General features: G+C 42.6%; 1 protein-coding gene across 6 annotated transcripts in view; it reads left to right on the top strand.

The window, feature by feature from the left end:
* The window catches only part of LOC126038518 (UDP-glucuronosyltransferase 1A1-like), a 34,393-nt gene extending 16,829 nt beyond the window's left edge, over positions 1-17,564 (top strand). For 2 of the 6 annotated variants that reach the window (XM_049800322.1, XM_049800330.1), the window contains exons 2-5: positions 13,054-13,185; positions 14,040-14,127; positions 14,941-15,160; positions 16,519-17,564. In XM_049800322.1, coding sequence (XP_049656279.1) covers positions 13,054-13,185; positions 14,040-14,127; positions 14,941-15,160; positions 16,519-16,816 — 738 coding nt within the window. In that variant the 3' untranslated portion in view covers positions 16,817-17,564. Of the gene's footprint in view, positions 1-693; positions 1,612-2,495; positions 3,412-7,931; positions 8,781-10,065; positions 10,980-13,053; positions 13,186-14,039; positions 14,128-14,940; positions 15,161-16,518 lie in introns of those variants that run through there. The other 4 variants (XM_049800347.1, XM_049800355.1, XM_049800339.1 and 1 more) reach the window with 4 other exon arrangements.
* The last annotated feature ends 301 nt before the right edge of the window (positions 17,565-17,865 follow it).

The following is a 17,865-nucleotide window of genomic DNA, read 5'->3' on the forward strand; positions in this document are numbered from 1 at the left end:
CAACTCCACCGCTGCTGGACACCATGCAAGATTTGCCAGTGACAAAAAAGCCAGAATTAGGCCCTGAATTGTTTCATGGAAAGTGCCCCTCAAAGAGTGTTCATACATCTCTGCTCTGCCCTCCGAGGTCACAAAGCCAACTCCTCCATCCCGAGGCAGGTGTCGGAGACTGGAAGTACTGCTTAATATGGCTGATGTGTCCTGCAGAGAAACCTGGCATCCTGCTTCCAACTTCATCGGTCTTCTCAGTCTAGAAACCATCTTAAACAGCTCTTCCACATCTGCTATCGGGACATAAGCCTCCTAGAGATGACTCTTCAAAGAGAGAGAGGGGAAAGGTCTTGCCTGGGGGAAGCGAGCAGCCTCTACTAGGCTGAATGGTCATGTGGATGTGACACATCTCCTGCACTTGCAAAAGGAGGAAAAAAAGCCAGAGGAAAGCTATCAGAAATACATTGCCAACCAGAACCACCCCTGCTTGCTTCCTGGGACACTCTTTACTTTTCCTCTAATAGAATCAGATGGTGCATCTACCACACACCACCAATCCTGTGGACTTGGCTAGAAATAAATGCTTATTATGCAGCCTTTTATCAAATCAGTGATTATACATTTACCGTACAGCAAATACCTCCAAGGATCAAAAGTTAGGCTGTAGGACAGATTGCTTAAAAGCGTGGAGTTAGTGCTGTTGCTTCAGTGCCACCAGTGGTTTTCTTTCTGGGCAGTACTCACCAGATTTCTGCTGAAATGGCCCTGGTGCTTAGTGCTCATCCGCAAGTCACGGCAACACTGGTTCTGCTCCTGTCTGTGCTCAGTGTGGCTGCTGGTGGGAAGCTGCTGGTGGTGCCGGTGGACGGGAGTCATTGGCTCAGCATGCGGGAAGTGTTGGATGGTCTCAGGCAGAAGGGACATGAAATAGTCGTTGTTGCACCTGAAATCAGTTTGTACATAAAGCCAACAAAGAATTTTGTTATGAAAACCTACTCAGTCCCTTTCACAAAGGAAGAGATGGATGAAAATTTCCAGGCATTTTTACAAGACTTATTTGAAGAAGGATCTTTTCTGGAAAGATTTCTTAAAATATACCAAAGTATGAAAAGAGTCTCTGATTTGGCGATCACCGGCTGTGCACACTTACTGTACAACAAAGAGCTTGTCAGATATCTTGAGGAGAGCAAGTTTGATGCTGTCCTTACAGACCCTGTACTACCCTGTGGGCAGATACTGGCTGAGCATCTTTCACTCCCTTCTGTGTTTTTTTTACGAGGAATACCCTGTGGCTTAGATTTTGAAGCCACTCAGTGTCCCAATCCCCCTTCTTATGTCCCCAGGGTATTTACACAGCATACAGACCGCATGAACTTTCTCCAGCGGGTGAAGAATCTAATGTTTGAACTCCCAAATTATTTTCTCTGTGATTTTGTCTTTCAACCATACGTAAAACTGGCTTCTGAGTTCCTCCAGCGGGATGTGACTGTGCTGCATCTCTTACGGCAGGCTTCCATTTGGCTCATGAGGTTAGATTTTGTGTTAGATTATCCAAGACCTTTGATGCCCAACATCATTGTAATTGGAGGAGTAAACTGTGCTCACAAGGAGCTACCTCAGGTGGGTCATGCTCTGTTTTTAATTCTTGTTCTGATAGACTTCTGTGTTCACAAGGGTGGAATTTTGTCTTGCAGATAGGAATCAAGTTCCTGTTTAGGGTGAGTTAGGCAAATATGCACGAAATAAATTATTTTTCTCTCACTTTCTTCCTCACTTCCCATTTTCTGTGAAGGCAGCTCTACCTTTTCACTTATAAAGTATGCTCAGTTGATGCCTTTTTCATTACACGTATGTGAAGCCATTTTTTGTCATGTTGAGTAACTTGGTACTCTTTCTCCCTTAGTCAGTGATGGAAGAGCAGCAGGCAAGCCTGAGGGCCTGTCACAGCCTTGCAGTTAGGTATAATCCATAGAACTATGCAAATTCTTGTAGCAGGGTCTTGTATTTACTGAGAAATGCATGTCAGGCTTCTGTCCTGGTGTACCCATGCTGGCTTACAACTTCTTTCTTTGTCAATGAATTTGTCTGCTTCTTCACATGGGTGTTTCCAAAGCTGGAATAAGGAGGAATGTTGCAGGCTGTGGACTCTCAGGAGAAGAAGTGCCATCCCTGTTTACAGGGAGGCCTCAGAAGATTTCACCTTGGCGATGGCTATGTGAGATTTGAGAAAAAAATCAATGAGCCTGAAGGGGTTATGGTGGCTTGGCAGATCCTGCTCAAAGGCAATAGAGCTGCCAAAGGTTTTCTAATAGAAATAGATGGGGCTTATCTGGTGCATCCACCACATTTACCGCCCACCTGTGTAGATTGCTGAACTCTAGTCCTTGTTATGCAGCCTTTTATCAAATCAGTGATTATACATTTACCATACAGCAAATACCTCCAAGGATCAAAAGTTAGGCTGTAGGACAGATTGCTTAAAAGCGTGGAGTTAGTGCTGTTGCTTCAGTGCCACCAGTGGTTTTCTTTCTGGGCAGTACTCACCAGATTTCTGCTGAAATGGCCCTGGTGCTTAGTGCTCATCCGCAAGTCACGGCAACACTGGTGCTGCTCCTGTCTGTGCTCAGTGTGGCTGCTGGTGGGAAGCTGCTGGTGGTGCCGGTGGACGGGAGTCATTGGCTCAGCATGCGGGAAGTGTTGGATGGTCTCAGGCAGAAGGGACATGAAATAGTCGTTGTTGCACCTGAAATCAGTTTGTACATAAAGCCAACAAAGAATTTTGTTATGAAAACCTACTCAGTCCCTTTCACAAAGGAAGAGATGGATGAAAATTTCTGGAGAACTAGCCAGCATGTATTTGAAGAAGGATCTTTTCTGGAAAGAATTATTAAAATGTATGAAGGAGTGAAAAATACTTCTGCCATGTTCCTGTCTACCTGTACACACTTACTGTACAACAAAGAGCTTGTCCGATATCTTGAGGAGAGCAAGTTTGATGCTGTCTTTACAGATCCAATACTACCCTGTGGGCAGATACTGGCTGAGCATCTTTCACTCCCTTCTGTGTTTTTCTTGCAGCAAATACCATGTGGCTTAGAATTGGAAGCCACTCAGTGTCCCAGTCCCCCTTCTTATGTCCCCAGGGTATTCACAGACCTTACAGACCGCATGAACTTTCTCCAGCGGGTGAAGAATCTAATGTTTGAACTCCCAAATTATTTTCTCTGTGATATTGTCTTTCAACCATATGCAAAACTAGCTTCTGAATTCCTTCAGCGGGACGTGACTGTGCCAGATCTCTTACGGCAGGCTTCCATTTGGCTTATGAAGCTAGACTTTGTTTTACACTATCCCAGACCTTTGATGCCCAACATGATTATGGTTAGTGGAGTAAACTGTGCTCACAAGAAGCTGACTCAGGTGGGTCGTACTCTTTTTTTTCTTGTCATTCTTGCAGGCTTTTACATACTTTGAAAAGTTGTAACACAGGTTTTGTTAAAAAGATCTCTTTCTGTGGGTAAAAGGATTTCAAACTGCTTTTCCTTTGCAAAGAGGTGCCAGTACTCCTTTCAGTGAAGTTATCCAAATATCATGGTATAAAAATGGAGAAATTGTTTTAAATTAATTTAGCTCTGGGAAACTCTCCATTGGTCACCTGTCTCTGCTTAAAGCCAGCTTTGACATTAGAGCAGGTTGCTCAGGACTGTTGATGCGGTGCAAGGCAGAATTTCATTTGAGGAGACCATTGCTCATCCTGGGGTCCAACTTGTCATTGCTAATTTCCTCTACATTCCTGTTTTTTTTCGTAGACTCATAAAATACTTAGGCTGGAAGGTCATTTGCAGGCCTCTCAGCCAATCTAGTCAAAGCAGGTCTAGTTAGTTTTGGTTGTTCCATTCTATGTCTTGTCAAGTTTTTATTACCTTCTATGACCCTTATAGTGAAAACACTTTATTATATCTGATTTATTATTATATCCAATTTGAATTTTTCATGTTGCATCTTGTGTCTGTTGCCTCTTATCCTGTCACTGTCAATTGCTCAGAAGAGTACAGCTTTGTCTTCTTTATGCCCTTCCGTTAAGGTGGTTAAAGACCACCTTAAGATCTCTTAAGAGACCTTAAGATCTCCTGCTAGCCTTCTTTTCTGAATCCTGAGCAAGCTTGTCTTTCTTAGCCCCTTTTTGCACATCATGCTCCCCAGCTTCTAACCGTCTTCTTGGCTGTTGCTAGACTTGCTGCAGCACATCAATGTCTTTCTTGTACTGGAGAGCCCAAAACTGTGTACATGTCTTCAGGTGTCTCCCAAGTGCTGAACAGAGGAGTGGGATTACCTCTCTTTTACTCGTGTAGCCCAGGATGCTATTGCCTCTATGGCTGCAAGGGCACACTGCTGACTCATATTCAACTTTTTGTCCACAAGGACCCTGGGTCATTTCCTGTAGAGCTGCTGTCTGTCCAGCTGGAGTGCAGCCTGTCCTGTGGCATGGGGTTATCCCATCCCAGTGGCAGAGGTTTGCTTTTGCCTTTGCTGACCTTTGTGACGCTCCTGTTGGCCCATTTCTCCAGCTTGTGGATTTCTTTTTGCATATCCCAGGCCAGTGACACTCCTTATTTAAAATATCAACTGGCATCATAAAAATAAAGTATAAGGTAGGTTACTTTCTTCTTATAAAATGAATCTTGGATTTATTCAAGATTTTTTAAAATGTGTATTCAAATATATTTTGTGGTTTGCAAAGTAACATCATAGCTTCTATTTTTAGAAATACCTATTTCTGTTAAGTAAGTTTTTCAGATATTGACTTTACAAAACAGTGAAATGGGGCTTATTTTTCAGAAAAAGCTGAATATCATGCAGTAAAAATGAAGCATTTTTAAGAGGATTTAAACTTGGCACTCAGTCTAGGAAAGCAGCAATGGAATAAACCATATAGCTAAAACTATGAAAAGAACTATGACAGAGGATCTGTCACAGAGGTCTGTAAAATCCTGAAAAGTGTAGCAAAGGTGAAAGGGATACTGACAAGCAGTTTCTCCCATTACTTGACCTATGACTAACACTGAAATGAGGTGGCAGCAAGCTTAAAGCAAACAAAAGGGAGTACTTTTTCACACCATGCACAAAAAAAAAAAAAAAAAAAAAAAAATTCTGCCTCTCAATGCCAGCAGTGCTTTTTGTAGGCAAAACCTATGAATTTAAAAAGGATTTGGCTGGTTAATAAGAGGTACATTCTGACTGCCAGGATTTGTAGACTTACAAAAGAGGTAATCATGGATTCCCCTAACTGGGGATATTGACTGTACTGTTTCCAGTGTACAACCTTGGCACTCAACTTTGTACTTTAGCTTTACTTTCTCCTGATAGATCTCTCTTTTCACCCCTGCCTTTGGAATGGGCTGAACTTGCAGACTTCAGTCTCTGGACTCATGTACATATGAAAGGGTGTTTGTGTGTTGCTCAAAATCCTGTGACACAACTTTGAAAATCTTATGAACATGCCATTAATCTTAAGGTTTTCATCTGGGTTTTTTTACCTCTTTAATGTTTTTTTTTAATAGTATTTTATGTTATTGTTACACAGATAGTACACATTTGGCTGAAATGTTATCAGTACTTAAAGACTACATGGAAGTGACTATGTATCAAATATGAGATTTGAGGGCCCGTTATATGTTAGCATAGGGTAACAGTATGTCTGGAACTCCGGGTTAACTACCTGAGTGTATACTGCCACCTGAGGGCATATGTAATGCTGCATCACCTTGTTATGTCAGATCTTTTCCTCTATCGCTGAAACATGAAAATGCACACATAGGTACTGCAGCTAACTCTCTGGCACATGAGAATACCTTCTGTCCACCTCCTTTAGTTTTTGGTCTTTTAATATCACCTCACTGTCAGCTGGAGAGAAAGTTTTGCTTCAACAGGCTGCAGAATGGGACTGTATTGATGTCTGAAACTCCTTCCTCTTTAATGCAGTTTCCTTAGACATTAGAGTCCTCCTTGCCTGGCTTACGAGAATCACGTTTTTTAACATGCCACATGGAGAATGTCCTATCAAAATAAACTTTTTAGGACACATTTGGTATTAGCCTTGGATGTGCTTATCGCAGCCAGGTACCTTTGGCAAAAGTAGCCATTTCATGAACCAGATTTCCCTTCGCTCTTACCTGCTCCAAGGCAACTCTTCCAGGCTGCTGCACAGGATGAAGAAATTGTTCAGAGCTCTCTCTGATCAGGTGTGCTTAGTTGGGGGGTCACAGATGCCATGCCTAATATATAAACTGGGGGGAGTTGCCCAGGGGGAGTGGATTGCTGCTTGGGAACTAACTGGGCATTGGTCTAAAACAGTCTCTCTTCTCTAGCCAGCAATTACTCTTGTTCAGCTACCATTCCTATTTCTTGTTTTGCTTTCATAAACTTGCAAACTTTTGGCATCCACCTTTTCCCTTTCTATAAAATATGAGATGAGATCTGCTTGGTCAGATACTTCTTTTAAGCACAAACTGCAGATACCTGCTTTTCGAGATTCATCTTGAAAGTTTTCATGTGCCTTTGCATGTTCTCCCTATCTAAGGACATTGATTTGTTTATAGTCACTTATTTCATTCACCCATCTACCCATTGGGTTTCCATTACATCATTTGCTGCAGCTTCAACCCAGGTTCTCAAGAATAATTAGGCACTTAAATCCCATTCAAATCAACCTGATTTGGATAGCTAAACAAGTCCTTGGAGTGGGATTGTCTTCCACATCAGATCACGTCAGCCATGCTGTTATACAGGCCAACCTTCAAAACCTTCAAAAAGCTTTTTCCAAATGTTCAGTCCAAATCTCTCAAACTGCCGTTTGTGGCCAATTATACTGTTTATTGCTACCCGGAAAAGTTTGGCCCATCATCATTGTTACTGTCCATCAAGTAGCTGCAGGCTGCGGTCGAGTGTTACAGAGAAGAGGACATCCAACATGGTTTGGGTTTTTTTCTGCCTTAAAAATCTTATCATAGCACATGCAGAAGCAGCTTAGAAACTCTGTTCTCTCTTTCTTTTGGTAAACACAGGACACAAGTGTGGACTTCCCTTGGCTCATACCACAGCCAAGCCTTATTAACTTCTTTTTAAAAGTAACTATTATTAAGAACTTTCAAAAACATGTGACCCATAGTCTCTCACCTGTGAAGTCTTATGGCCTCTCTTGAGCAAGGACCGCATATTCTGCTGAATCATTGCTTTCAAAGAGACATTTGGCCTCGAGCCACTCACCTTACAAACTCTTACGGCCCCTCTTGAGCAGGAGCTGCATATTCTGCTGCATCATTATTTTTATAAAAAGGTGTTTGGTTAATATGTTACCCAAACTTTGGTGACACCACTGCTTGGCGTGCCAGCTCCTGCTTACTATGTAGAACATCCTGTGTGAACTCCAGGCACCTTTCTGAGCAAAGGTATAAGAGAGAAAGTTGGAGGTTTAGGTCTTTCATGTCAATAGTGCAACACGCTTCTTGCATTATAAGCACTCTGGAGAAGCTCAGCGGCCATAAAAGTTGATTCCTGACTTGAATCTAGCAGAGGACAGTCAAGTGCACAGTGACTCGCTTGAAACAACCCTGATCCAGAAAAATCCCTCTGCAAACAACTGCTACCTCTGCTAATCAAAGACCCTGCTAATTGTTCTGAATCATTTAAGATAACTTAAATGCATTGAAATGCTTCTTGTCTTTAGATCCCTCCATAGCACTCTTATCAATGCTTTTATCACTATTTAAAATGTGATCTTTGAACTCAAGCAACCTGTCTTAGTAAACATTTGTAGAGGTAGAGATTAAAGACCATCAAGTTATAAATGAGGTACAAGTGTTTTTTGCTTTCATAAGTTGCTTGGAAGAAGTAAGAAGGAATAGTTCATTTCTTTTCCTGCTGACAGCCCCATGACAGTTATGTGGAGGAACCAGATATATGCTGGGCTTGTTCTTTTTCTTCCTTTCTGGAGTTTGGCAGAAGGTGGGAAGCTCTTGGTTGTGCCTCAGGATGGAAGTCACTGGCTGAGCATGCGTGTGGTTTTGGAGAAACTCTGGGAGAGGGGGCATGAAATTGTTGCGGTGATTCCTGATGCCACTTTGCTCATGAAAAGCTCACAATCTTTCACCATCAAAACATACTCTGTGCCTTACACACAGGAGTTTGTGGATAGATATTACCATTCCATCGGTGAAAAAAGTTTCGATAACTCTCCCTTTCTAGAAAAATTTACAATTTTATTCAGCAATATATCAGAAATGACCAGCATGTTCTCTTCTACTTGTCGGCATCTCTTATATGATGAAGAACTAATGAAGTACCTCCAGGAGAGCAAATTTGATGCCATTATGGTGGATCCTGTGTTGCCCTGTGGACCAATTGTTGCTGAATACCTCTCTCTCCCTTCAGTGTACTTCATGCGTGGTCTTCCATGTATCTTAGACTACAAAGCCACCCAGTGTCCCAGTCCTTTTTCTTACGTGCCAAGGACTTTCACATCCAGTTCAGATCACATGACATTTATGGAGCGTGTGAAGAACCTCCTGGTTGGGTTTTCAGAGCCTTTGTTTTGCTATCTGTTTTATTTCAAATACGAGAACTTAGCTTCTGAGTTTCTTCACAGAGAAGTAACAATACTGGAACTATTTAGCAAAGCATCAATTTGGCTGATGAGATATGACTTTGTTTTTGAGTATCCACGCCCAATAATGCCAAATATGGTCTATATTGGAGGCATCAACTGTGAGCAGAAGAAGCCATTATCAAAGGTTTGTCATTGTTTATGTTGAGGGTATTATAGCATTTATTAGTGATTATTTAAGATTTGCTTTTTTAAGTAATTCCTGTAGTAGTATTTGTGCTTGAGGCAATACGTGATTGAATACCAGGATGGCATGACTTGGGAGTGGGAATCTCAGGCTCTGATAAGTGATCACAAGACTTGCCCTGCAAGCAGCTGAAGGGTTTCTCTGTGGGAGACCTTAGGTGAAGTTGTCTAAGTTATGTAGCTGCCTAAGTATAGCGTAGCTTTTTGTAAGTGTATCACCATAATATTAGACAATCATGGCACATATGCTGTATCTAGATAAATGACAAAATCATTCTAGGTCATACAATTCAGTATCTCTAACAGTTGTGGAATACTGATTAATTGCAGGAGAGTTGATTGGACAAGAAGTGGAAATGTGGAACTAACTCTGTATGTATACACCCAGCTACCTATAGTGTGCCATAGAGATTGATAATGTGGATGAATACCCCAAAACCAGGGGTATGCAATCAAAGATGGTAGAGGGAATTCTTTTGCCTCTGAATTTGTGTAAGAGGCAATGTAAGATAGCATATAAGAGGATGACTAGAAAAAATAAGCCTTCAGGATTGTACTATCTGCCCTGCCTCTCAAGCTTGTTTAAATCTCCCTAGTAGGCTGTACAAATAGTGCAGATGCCAGTCATTTATTCTGTTTTTCAGACCGCAGTGGTGTTGCAACAGCAGAAGTTATTGCTAAGCTTACATCACGTTTACTACTGTAGACTCAGGGCTTTCACTTTGATAACTACTACAATCTAGAAACAAATCTGAAGATACACCTTATCAACCCACTGTATATCAAATCTCTGTCAATCATTGCTTCTTGTTTAGACTCTGACAGTGCAAGGTAATCCAAAGTTCAGGCTTTTGTTCCAAGTTTTGTGTCCAATCAGCTGAGCAGACTCAAGGCAGGGAGTTCATCATTAACTGGATGTTAATAAGATAGTAATTGCTGGGTCAGGTGTTACCTCCCAATCATGACTCTTGTTCAGCCTTTCAGTGCAACACACTGCCAATTGCATGACACTTCTCCCTTGAGCATTTGAAGCCTCTAATGTTAATTCAAGCATTCAACTTTACCTTGCAGTGCCCAGTTACTTAAAGCCTTCACTGTGCACAGATGATAAACCCGATCTTTACCCACAGTTAAAAATTACCCTAATTTCTGCCCACCAACGTACAGTCCGTTAAAAATTAAACACTTACCTTAGTTCAGATTAAAGTGCAAAGTACCCTGTGATTTGGTCCTCATCCCCTGCAATAGTTTTGCAGCTGTTTAAAACTTTGCTGACAGCACAAGGAAAATGGCTTCTTCAAATCCAGGATTTAATTCTCTTGCCTCCTGGGTTGTGTTTTTCCTGCTCCTGTGGACCTTTTCTGAAGGGGGAAAGCTTTTGGTTGTACCTATTGATGGCAGCCACTGGCTCAGCATGCACCCAGTTGTGGAACGGCTCCGACAGCGGGGACATGAAATTGTGGTGGTTGCGCCAGAGATAAATTTGCGGATAGATTCATCAGTGCATTATACCATGAAAACATACTCTGTGCCTTACACCAAGGAGTATGTGGATGCAGAATTTAAAAAGCTGGGCTATAGCAGTTTCACACCTCAACCCTTCTTGGAAAAATTCTCAAAAATGGCAAATATTACAACCATGTTCTTTGATTCCTGCAAACGTCTTCTGTCTAACAAAGAGCTGATCAAATACCTTGAAGAAAGCAAATTTGATGCTGTATTTATGGATCCTTTTTTTCCATGTGGACAGATAGTGGCCGAACATCTCTCCCTACCTTCAGTGTACCTTGTACGGGGACTGCCGTGCAGCCTAGACTTCCACGCTACCCTCTGTCCGAATCCTCCTTCTTACATTCCTAGGTTCTTTACTCGCTACACGGACCACATGGCCTTCCTCCAGCGCGTGGGCAATCTCATAGTTAGCTTGAGCAGTTCTCTAGCTTGCAGCTTGCTTTATTCACCGTATGATCATTTGATCAAAGAATTCCTGCAACAAGAGGCAACAGTGTTTGAGCTGTTAAGCCACGCGTCTATTTGGCTCATGAAATATGACTTTGTGTTTGAATACCCCAGGCCCCTAATGCCTAATATGGTCTTGATCGGAGGCATAAGCTGCACTCAGGAAAAAGCATTATCACAGGTTGGTTGCCTTTTTTTCCTAGTTTAGCTGTGGCTGCACTGTTTGCTCTCACCATGAGATGGAGCTCCTGGTAGTTACAAATAATAGCAGGCGAAAAGAGCGAGGTGGAAGTGGCAGGGAAAGCACTTTGCACCTCTGCCTCCCTTGTGCATTGAGGAGTACGTTACTTTGTGGGAGACCTCCAGATTCCCAGACAAGCATGCATACAAAGCTGGACTTCTCCAGGTTTTTTTCCCCAGTATTTTCTGGCTGCCTATTTCCAGTAATTTTGTTTTGTATACCTGTTTACAAGACTTGGCGCTAGCTAGGGTAATGCAGCAGGCCAAAGCATCCTAGTTCTCTGCTCTTGAGCAGAGCACCACTTCCGCAAGAATTGCAGACTGTGGCAGACCTGAATGAAATCCCCACCACCCCATGAAGCCGCAAGAGATCTGCTTCTTTTGTGTAAACTACTCTGTCCCAGATCTGGTCTGCAACTGTATTTTGCTTGAACTATGCCAAACTTCCTAAATATGCAATATCTGCCACTTTCCACTAAGAAATCTTCCTAATTCTTAGTGCTTTCTGTTATTTTTGCAGTGAGTGTCCACTGCAGGTTTTTCATAAAGGTTGTGTATAGCACCCACTGATACAAGCAGCTGCTGGTTAAAAAGTCTTAAGTAAAATAACCCACCTATTCCCAAAGCAGGGCTGCAAAAAGTTTCATAACGGTAGTGGCATTTCTGAGCAGAAAGTCAGACCTTGGCACACAAAAACATTTAAAGAACAGATTAAAACTGATGTGACTAGTCCCACAGAAAATAAATAGGGCTAAATACACCCTGAAATAGCTGTATCTGTCCCACTGCATCAGGAACTGCCAAAGAATTTTGTACCAAAAGCACATTTGCAGTTTGGGGAGGATTTTGCAGTTCCCAGGTGTCTGTGAGTTTATACAGAACTGAGCTCTGAGTTCCCAGCCAGACATCTATGACACCTTAGTGGAGAGCATGTCTTCAGAGAAATCTGGTAAGACAGAACCAAGCCCCAAAATGAGAGTTATACTTCACCTTGTTTGCCCCCAGGAGAGTGCCAGGTCTGCTGTCCAGGGTGCAGCTATCAGCAAACCTTCGATGGCTCCTTCTATTTGGGATCCAGTCCAAGCGAAGGGCCACAGCACTCTGGTCAGCCACAAAAATACATAACAGAGCGTAAACTAAGAGGGTCAGTCTCAGTTACCCCCTCAGAATCTAGAGATATTTCAATTGCCAGACTTATGGGAACATTAGTTTATTTTACCCCACTCATTTAACTCTGATGCCCACAGCAATTCCCTCCAGTTTTGTCTTTCCTTCCCTGGCTTTACCAAATATTTTTCTGTGGCACAGGATTTTTGCTCTAGTCTTCAGCTGTTTTTATGCTTCATTGGAATCCTTTTGTTCTTGGATTCCAGTGACAGATCTCCTAGTCCTTCTTTTACTTAAATTAAACAAACAGAACATGTAAAAAAACCAAACCTGGCAGTGCTTCAATATTATCATACTCAAAGCAGATCCAATAAATCCATATTAGAAATTAGAGCTATCTGCTGTCAGAACACTTTTCAAAATCTTAATTCTCTCTTGCAGCTGCATGGTTTGAAAAGAAGAGCATCAACTCTAAAGCCAGAGCATCTAACTTGCAATAAATGTGAAAATAAACCACAGTGTATTCACCTGGGGGCTGGTTGCCAGGAAAAGTATGATGATGAATTGATCTCCTTAATTGGTACAGCATCTTTTTACTGCACAGAAACCAATGTCTTTGAGCAGGCAGGCTTTGCTATATGGCTGTTTTAAAGTAATTTTTTTCTCATGTTCATACTGAATGTCAGTTTGGGCTTCAATTCTGCAAACACTCATGCACCTCCATAACTTTGTTCATCCACCTGTGCCCATTTTTTTCCCCTGGGACTCATTTTCATACAGATAACTATTTTTCCTGATCATAATTTTGTTGTGTTGACTGCTCATTTTATTGCCTTTACAAATAGTTTTGTGTGAATGTGACAAAATTACAGTGTATGACGTGGAAGGGATGTGCTTTGTATTGGCAGGAATTTGAAGCTATTGTGAATGCCTCTGGAGAACATGGCATTGTTGTTTTCTCACTGGGCTCCATGGTCTCCGAGATTCCTATGAAGAAAGCCACAGAAATTGCAGATGCCTTGGCATCAGTCCCTCAAACGGTATGGTTTCCCTCTTTCCCTTCCAGCACAGAAATTCAACACTGTTTTCAAATACAGTACATGATTACCTTTGTCCTGGTTTCAGCTGGGATAGAGTTAACTGTCTTCCTAGTAGCTGGTACAGTGCTATGTTTTGAGTTCAGTATGCGAAGAATGCTGATAACACTGATGTTTTCAGTTGTTGCTCAGTAGCGTTTAGTCTAAAGTCAAGGATTTTTCAGCTTCTCATGCCCAGCCATCGAGAAAGCTGGAGGGGCACAAGAAGCTGGCACAGGACACAGCCAAGGCACCTGACCCAAAGTGGCCAACGGTGTATTCCATACCATGGGACGTCACATCTAGTATAGGAACTGGGAGGTGGGTGTGGGGAATCACTGCTTGGGGACTAGCTGGGTGTTGGTCGGTGGGTGGTGAGCAATTGTCCTGCGCACCATTTGTACATTCCAATTCTTTTAATACTACTGTTGTCATTTTATTAGTGTTATCATTATTTCTTCTTTTCTGTTCTATTAAACCATTCTTAACTCACGAGTTTTACTTCTTTTCCTGATTTTCTCCCCCATCCCACTGCGGGGGGGGGGGGGGGGGGGCGCGGGGGGAGAGTGAGTGAGTGGCTGCATGGTGCTTAGTTGCTGGCTGGGGTTAAACCACGACACCTTCAGCTTCCAGTATGCTTGGTCCTCCCTTCTTTGTCCTGCTCCCTGATGCCAGAAGAAACTATCACCCCAGCTGCTCTGCATGATGGAACAGGTTGTGTGCACCACAGATGTTTTTAGCTGTGCTTTTCAAACCCACTGAGGAGCAGCAAGAAGCCAGTTGTTGAGAACTGACATTGTGTTTACTTCTCTTGAAAGGTTTTGTGGCGATACACGGGAGAGGTGCCTCCCAATCTGCCGAAGAACGTAAAGCTTGTCAAATGGCTGCCACAGAATGATCTTCTAGGTAGGTCTGAGATACCTTGAGTGATACCGGTGTTCCTTTTAATCTGATAATGCTGTTGTAAGGCCCCATTAGCATCATCTGTGCTGACTTCTGGTATCACTCTGGGTCACAGGACTTCCTTACAGCCTTTGCTGTTTGAACCAGAGCTTGTCTTTTAGAAACTTATCTGATTGCAACTTCAAAATTGCCAAATTATGAAACAACACTGTTTGGAAAGGTGTTCCAATGCTGGACTAGCCTTACTGTCAAAAATGGGGGGCCTGTATCTCTAACTAGCCAGTCTCAACACCCAGCCATGTTTTTTTGTCATGTTTTTGTCTACTGGACTGAAACCAAAATTTAAGGTGCCTGAGTGAGCATTTCCAGACAGGTTGTTGGGCTTTTCAAGTGGTAAAATTGTACATGCTATTGCTAGGAGTGCATTTGTTGGTTAGACAACAAGCCTTGGCTGTGTGAGATCTGCAAAACGGGCAAATGGAAGACATGGTAAAAAGCAAGCAATGGTAACATCATTTTTAACCTCACTTGGCTCTGATTTAATCCTAAAATCTGAGAAGCTTTGAAGGATTATCCAAGGCTTTCCAGAGATTGCTCAAACCAAGACAGAGCTCTACAACCCAAGGTTCATTCAATCCCTTGTAATGTCATGTTCTCTGCAGCCCTAAGTCTGTCCAAAAGTAGTGATGTGTATGAAAACCTGAAGTTCTTGGTTTATAGCTACCAGTGCCATTTTTTGTGCAAGTTCTTCCCCAGGGATGTGTTACTATGACTTAACAAATCAAATAGCTAAGCAAGCGTTTCTTTCCTCCACAGCTCACCCTAAGACTCGTGCCTTTATTACCCATGGAGGCTCACACGGTGTTTACGAGGGCATATGCAATGCGGTGCCGATGGTACTGATGCCTTTATTTGGAGACCAGATGGACAATGCCAAGCGAGTAGAGTCACGAGGAGCAGGACTGACACTGAATATACTTGAAATGACTTCAAAGGACATATCCACTGCCCTGAAAGCAGTTATTAATGATAAAAAGTCAGTAATAGAAATACAGCCTTTCTTCTTCTACTGTTGTGTAACACCAGCACACTAGCTTCCAGCTTAACAGAATGTTAATCTGTTCTTATATGCGTTCTTATATCAAAGTTACATCATTGAGAACTGATGTTTGCCCTGGGTTAACCTCATCTTGTCCCTGTAACAGCACCATCCTTCTCACTGCCTGGGAATATAATCATTAGGTGACAAGAACTGGCTGATATGAGAAGATGCAGGTATCAGAGAAGATGGGGTATAGATGCAACGGAACAAATCAAATTGACAAAAGATGTGTCACCCGCTTAAAGCCAAATTTACCAGGCAGTGGTGTAGAGGGCTTTGACACAATGTGGCAGAAAAGGCAATCAGTGAAGGGAGATGTGGCAAATTGCTTTTTTATCCCCAAATCAGTGGTGACATGAGTCAGTGGAGAGCCTGAAAAGGTTGAAAGGTTCAGCTGCCTGGTGGATTTTTTTTGCACGAGGCTTGCCCAGAGATGCTGTCTGCACAGCAGCTGGCAGTGCCTTGGTATAGTCCAGAGGCTGTACCGTGTCAGGAAGCATTGCCTTCTGGCTGGCAGGGTTTACTAAACATCTAAACATAGCTATTATCACTCATTTATTTTACAGACTAGTTCTGTCAGTCATTTTCCCCCCTGCCTAGTGCTCCTAGGGAGCTGTATGAGCACAGTCAGCTGCTGCCTGACTCAGCAAGGCTGGACAATTCCAGCACAGAGCAGGAGGAAAATGCAAGGGTACGCTGAGGCAGTACAGTGAACCACACTAGACATCACAGTATTGCAGTCAGCATGCCTAAGGTGTTTTAAGGCATCACAGCAAAGGGGAGCTTTAAGACATACCCTCCTCTTTCTTGCTCTCATTCTCTGTTGTCATTAGGGCTTCTTGGTCCTTGTCATCTTCTTCCCCATCGTGTTTCTGAGAAATGGCACCTTATTGCCATTTTTTCCTAACCACTGTTCTTATAGCAATAATAATAACAACAGTAATAATAATAATAATGCATCTTGATCTTGAACAGCTGGATGGCTTTTCTACAGCCAGTCTCACTTTCAGCCAGATACCTTCACCCCAGAGATTTTGCTGACAGCTCAAACTAAGCTTTTTCTTTTTCTTCTTTTCTAATACCTTTCCCTCTTTTTTTTTGGTCATTGAAAACAGCACTCTTCTGGTCTTATAACTCTGCCGTTATCCTTCTCATGGGGTAGTGGTGGTGGGGAAACACACCAGAGAAGCCCCCAGTGGGTTGTCAGACAACTGACACTGCATCCCTTTTTTCTGGGGACTCAGTCTCAGAAGCACAAGTCACTGAAAACACCCAACATCTTTTCTTGACAGGTACAAAGAGAACATCAAGCGTCTCTCAGACCTTCACCTCGACAGACCCATACACCCCCTGGACCTGGCTGTGCACTGGGTGGAGTTTGTAATGAGACACAAAGGGGCCCCACACCTGCGACCTGCTGCTCATGACCTGAACTGGATCCAGTACCACTCCCTGGATGTCATCGCCTTCCTTCTTGCCGTGGTGCTCCTCTCCCTCTTCATTTCTCTGAAGTGCTGTCTGTTCTGCTGCCGCAGGTGCTGCTGTAAGAAGGGAAGAACAAGAAAGCCAACCAAATCAAAGTCCCACTAGCAGATGAAACCAGTGGTAGCAGATAAGGCCTCTGCTCCAGACCAGAACGATTAGAGAACATCTCAAATTTCACTAAAATAATTGCTGACTTTCGTCAAGAAATAATAGTGTTCCTTTAAACTAGCACCATGGGTGGGATTGTTTCACTGATGATGTAATTTTTGCCTTTAACTAAGAATCGGTTGTTGAAAATAATTTGTATAGGATTGTGTCAGTCACTTGGGAAGATATTAGTGTGAAGTCCAAAGCTCCTGGCTTCCCCGTCTTAGTGTACAGAGGACTCACATTGACCTTTTTTTTTTTTTAACCTCTATATGCAGTGGAGATATATAGGGATTTCATAAGACTTTGCTTCAGGGGCTTTAGCAGAACCATTTGCTCTAGTGCAAGACTGAGGTTTATCAGGCACTTTGAAATCTTTGTATAGATGTTGTTTTAGAAGAGGCAAATGTTATACACTGACAATACATGTCACATAAGCCAAGCTAGGCGCACATCTTAAATGGGTTTTGTGTGTGTTTACAATACCCTGAACAAAATTAAGTTTTCAGCAGGGAAGTGGTAAAGCCACTGATGTTTCACCCGAGTTCCGTATCAGGCGGAGTCCTGTATCTGGAGCTTACCTGTTAGGTGATGAGACCTTTGTAAGCAATGTTTATAAAACCCAACTGATTTACTCTTTTTAAGCGTTGTTCAGGTAAAGACCCAAACCCCATCCCTATAAATAAATCCCCAATACTAACAATAACGGCTCTTGTATTTTCTGACTTGAGAGATATGGGGCTGGATGCTTGTTCAATCATGGGGAGAGAGCTGGAGAAGGGGAAGATTCAATACCTCACAGTGTGAAAGCCACCCCAATGCACAAAAGCCATTTCTCAGCATTACTGTCTCACTGCTTGGTGACTTGGTCCTTGCTGAGAGCTTACATCCTGAGGCTGCCATAGTCCCCACTACTATATGCAGAAAAAGTCAGAAAAGTACTTACACCTAAATTAATATTCAGGGCTCAAAACAGGCTGGGGCATCCTGGTACCTCATGGCAGCAC

This window comes from Accipiter gentilis, chromosome 1 (assembly GCF_929443795.1).
Source record: "Accipiter gentilis chromosome 1, bAccGen1.1, whole genome shotgun sequence".
NCBI lineage: Eukaryota > Metazoa > Chordata > Aves > Accipitriformes > Accipitridae > Astur > Astur gentilis.